The sequence below is a fragment of the Formica exsecta genome, unplaced genomic scaffold, assembly GCF_003651465.1.
Source record: "Formica exsecta isolate Colony F162 unplaced genomic scaffold, ASM365146v1 scaffold196, whole genome shotgun sequence".
In the NCBI taxonomy this organism is placed as follows: domain Eukaryota; kingdom Metazoa; phylum Arthropoda; class Insecta; order Hymenoptera; family Formicidae; genus Formica; species Formica exsecta.
Window position 1 is genome coordinate 75,938 of NW_021849259.1, and position 4,958 is coordinate 80,895.

At 37.0% G+C, this 4,958-nt stretch overlaps 1 protein-coding gene across 3 annotated transcripts in view; it reads right to left on the reverse strand.

Annotated features, from left to right (window-relative positions):
* Window positions 1-1,537: 1,537 nt before the first annotated feature.
* Window positions 1,538-4,958, reverse strand: part of LOC115234164 — a 35,708-nt gene continuing 32,287 nt past the window's right edge. For all 3 annotated transcript variants that reach the window (XM_029804959.1, XM_029804962.1, XM_029804960.1), the window contains 7 exons: window positions 4,592-4,958; window positions 4,007-4,482; window positions 3,607-3,788; window positions 3,130-3,467; window positions 2,753-2,827; window positions 2,473-2,670; window positions 1,538-2,361 (listed from right to left, as the gene is read on the reverse strand). In XM_029804959.1, coding sequence (XP_029660819.1) covers window positions 2,278-2,361; window positions 2,473-2,670; window positions 2,753-2,827; window positions 3,130-3,467; window positions 3,607-3,788; window positions 4,007-4,482; window positions 4,592-4,958 — 1,720 coding nt within the window. In that variant the 3' untranslated portion in view covers window positions 1,538-2,277. The remainder of the gene's footprint in view (window positions 2,362-2,472; window positions 2,671-2,752; window positions 2,828-3,129; window positions 3,468-3,606; window positions 3,789-4,006; window positions 4,483-4,591) is intronic.

A 4,958-nucleotide genomic window follows, 5' to 3' on the forward strand; every position in this document is an offset into this window, starting at 1 on the left:
ATATATATATCGCATGTACCTGTAGGAACTTTGGGCTACAGATTATGTCAGGGATAATCGTCGTTTAAGATAACATATTAATTTAAAAAAAAGAATTAAAACATGCAAATATGTCACCAACGAAATAAAAAAAAGAATCTTATTTGTACACTAAAACTAATATTTTGTTAAATCTAAATATTACGTATGCGTTGGTAACAAAGTAATATAAAATATTGCATGTTATATAGGTTTTTACACATAATTGTATGCAAGCCCTGACTTGTGCTTTTGTGCAGCCTGCGTTTCATATACAAAAGTCAATATATTGTACAAATCATAGATGATAAGAAATATAATTGGACATAGAGTGTAAAATAAGTTTTCAGAAACGTAGATTTTTTTAAGGATTTAAACCAAGGAGAAAGGGAGAGATAGAAAGAGAAGGAAAGAGAGATTAAATACCTCATTTTTACCCTTTCAATGTATCGAATAAAGAGCGATTATTAATTAATTTTTTTACGACAAAATGCACATTGTTCCTGTATGAATAATACACATATTGTGAGTACCAAACATAATGTACTTTGTAGGTTTCATATATTTCTTGATGTTCTGTCCAATCATTTCTATGTCCTTATAACATAAAACAAAGAAGAGAGGAAAAGAGAGAAAAAAACAAAGATAGAAAATCAAAATATGATCCACATTATTATAAAAAAAAAGAAAACAGTTATCTCTCTAACTTAAGTGTCTAAGCAAGATTTAAAAAGAAAATATATGTTTTTCAACACATACAATATAAAAATTTGAACAATTGATGTATACACTGAAAATAATATCTTTTAATAAACGTAATCAATGTGTATTTCATTATAAAGAATATATTCCGATTATAAAACCAGGCGTTTTATTCGATACAATGGAGTGCTAAATAAAAAAAATGGAGAAAATATTTCTCAATATCTTTTTCAGGACTAATTTATCCTAATCCGCCCCTGATCTTACGCATGGCACGCGATTATTAATCAACATTCTAAATTTCGACGCTGAACAACTCTGTTAAATCGTATAAAATTATGTACAGCATCGCGATACTCTTACTATTGTGCTTTACTTTTATGCCTCGGGATTACTTTTTATTCCCTTCTGTATTCATTTCTCGAGAACTCAAAATCTTCGACTAGCGCGTATATATATATACAGGATGTTCTACCAAAAAGTCAGTTCTTTTTATCTTTTAAGTTAAAAGAGATAGACCATAATAAATATATATCAAATTAAGTGGTTCGAACTGAACTCTATTGTGATAGTAGTTGCTTATAAAAGCTATTTAACACGAACGTTGCTTATAAAAGCTATTTAATGAACCGAGAGATATGCATATTTTTTTTTTGTAACAATGTGGATATTCCGACATAATAAAAGTCGTAGCGCTGTTTGAAACGAATACAACAATGTATGATTTAAGGTAAATATTTTATATATTATACGAGTTTTATCGGCTTAAAATATCGCGGGCAACGTCTACCTTTTCATTTTCGACCCTGTGATATGATCAACTTTTGATTCGAGTATTATGATCAAATGACAATATGACATACATCAATCTCTAACGCACTTACATCATAAAAATAGAGCTACAATTTTTGTGTCGAAATATCCACACTGTTATAAAAAATTATGCATATCTCTCCGTTTCTTAACACAGATAGCTTTTATAAATAATTGCTATGGTCACAATAGAGTTCAGTTTAACCCATAATAATTTGATATATATTTGTTATGGTCAATCTCTTTTAGTTTAAATGTTAAAAAAATAAAAAGAAGCGGCCACTTTTGGTGGGACATCCTGTATATATGTACACACACATCCATGTATAAGAAAATCTAAAAAATTATATATAACACTTATAACCAATGGCATCGAATGTTTCATTAATTTTGGTCATCAAGAGAAGTTAGTTTATCTAAAATTCCGACAAATGTAAGAAACTGCGAATTTGCTCTGTAAAGAGGAGAAGATAGAATTTTCTTTGAGAGGGAGAGGAGGGGTTCTAAAGCGTCAATAAATGCTTCTTTCTATTCAATAGGGCAACATCGTCTGTTCGCCTCGACAAAAATCTTTCCCATATTAGATCAACATCATTGATCTTTCTTCAAATCCCTCGTTTTTTCTTCTTTAAGCATCTCGCTCAATATATCCTTGAGCTTTCTCTTTCTTGACTAGATTCATATTATACAAATATCTCTCGCTTGATGCCATTGTACACACCGAGTCTGCAAGGACGTCGGGTGTTAAACGTTGGGCTTGACCTTGCTGTTCTCGGACTCGAGCGGGTAGTCCGAACAATACTCGGAATGCGTTGCCCATGCGGCAAGCTACCGATATTATAAATCATTGATATAATTATTAATCATTAATACAAATCGATAAAAATCGTAAGATATAATGTGATTTAATATATGCGACGTAAACTAAACTGTTTATACCTGACATGTACGACTGCAATACCACTGATTTCCGCATCCAGCGCAAACAAATTGTGCAGGACGAATCATGCATCCTTGACACTTTGGTGGAGCGCTTGGTGAAGGCGGATTGTCTTTTGCCACTTGTTTACCGTCCCTTCCGCTCGTGGAACTTCCTTTCCTATCATCGATTACCGTTGTTTCTTCCTCTACATCTTCCTAGAAAATTCAATTTGACAGTTGGAATATGCACAAAAATATGTATGTGTGTGTGAATAAATTGAAAAGAAATTATTTATACCACTTGTATTAAATCGTTGGAGTGAGATTGCGCAGAGGAATTGACGACGGGGGTTATAGTTATCTCTGTGCGAGCCTAAAAAAAGTCTCGTATTACTCGTATTATCAAAAGATGAATTTATTTCTCGCCCAACTTCTCACCCAGATAGTGAACTCCGGGTTTCTTCGGAAATCTAGATTTTCCATAAAACTTATACTGTTCATTTATATACTATTGTTTGTTGTTATTTATAAGCTATATAAAACTTGGTTATAATACGTTCGAACATTCGAGTACTGCGACAGTCTCATGGTGTTAAAGAAAACTGCAGACTTTAATAACGCTGATTTAAATTGCAAAAAGATTAATAATTGCATGGAATAAAAAAAGCAAAAAACCTTGGAAGAAGACAGGATATCGTTTATGGAAACCAGATTAGAGCCTTGATACGTCTGCGAAAAGTGTTGGGTTGTGGCACTCTGCTGCGACATAGACGCCACCGCCGCCGCTGCCGCTGCCGCCGGAGAATTCCTTTCTCTTTCAGGCGCGGTGAGTAATCTCGCTAAAGTAGGTGAAAAAGTGGTAGATCTTGGCGATTGCGCTTTCGTTAGAATCCCATGAAGCAACGAACCAGTCGGTTGAGATGCTGTATTCTGGGCCGCGGATGAGGGTATCGCTACAGGGTGAAGCGTCACGTCCGGATAATTCTGCGGTACCTTAGCTGCAGTACCTTCACCTAAACACAATATTGAAACGTGACTGTAAATCATTAATCACCGGCCAATCGGCGAATGTCATTGCAAATTAAATACATCTCGTAATTTATGAAATAAACTCAATTAATTAAGTTGAAAATTCGAGAAAACGAACATTACCTTGTTGGCTCATCTTGGCAAATTGCACTAATATATCTTTGTAGTTCATAGAATCGTTCGTGCTCGGGTTGCTTTTGCACGATTCTGTGCTAGATGGTCTCGAGTCAGTATTGTGTCCCGTTTCGACCATGGCGCCGCCAGCTCCGAGCCCGATATTTACTGAATTCCTCATCCTTCGTCCTCTGTGTAATTAGAAAAATTAGATTAGTTTTATAAGATGTGTCTTAACCGAAGAGATGATGATAATTTAACGAATTACATTTTATGCTGATCCAATATACATACATTTTATTTCTCGAATATTTACAGATATTATATAGAACTCGATATCGATTTGACGCTATAGAAAAGTCATGCTCTCTCTCTCTGTAAAGTCTCTTGCTTATTTAATCGTAATTACCTCCTTGGTACGGTTTCTGGATGCTTGAGCCTGTGATCAGCGATAATAGATCTGACATCCACTATCGCACCTTGACGACCTTCTCCGATCTGTCGACTTTCTGGACTCGACGCTTGGTTTCGTTTACGATTGCTTTCCCCATTGGTTTTCGGGGGAATTATTCGTTGCTGCGGGCTAACCTTTGCAGCTTTCTCCCTTTTCAATGAGTCCAAAGATCTTTCTCCGGTTAGATCCTCCTTACACTCGAACGATTTCTCTCTCGATACGGAAATCGCATTGTCGCTGTTGTCCCATTCGGCGGGCTCCAAAGATGATGTAGCAAGCGGCAAGGGATCCGGTAGTTGACCGTCGCTCTCCATGTAAGCTGTCATCTGTATCTTTCTTTCGAGCCTCGCATATGCCTCCTCCTTTAGCTTCCTCTTTCTCAGAATCTCGTTCCATTCCATTTCTTTGGCATGCGCTAAATTCTCGAGAGCCTGCATATAGAAATCAGTAGAAACCTTTATAAATGTTAAAAAACAAAAAATAAAAGAGAGAGAGTAAAAGTAGTTCCGATAAGAAATCACAATTTCAAGAGACACTCACCGCAATATCAGCTCGCAGCCGATCAGCCTTCACCATAAGTACGTTGACTGTCTCGTTGTCGTTGCCGACAATTTGCGAGATGTACTCTTCTCGTTCGTCCTCGTTGCAAAATTTTTTCCTGGGATTCACAGACAGCTGTCCGTTGGTGGATTTCCGTTTCTTGCTCTCGACAGACTCGGACGCAACTTTAGCGTGACGTTGCGTAACGTTGCTGCCACTCGCAACAGCCACCTTCTGTCGCGACGTACCCGCCAGCAATTGTCTGCTCTTCGTGTCCGGCGTCTCGGTGTCGGGCGATTCCGCCTTCCTCTTGGTGCGAACGCGACTCACAGTGGCCGCCGGCGCCGCGGCCGTCTCTTCCGGAAGA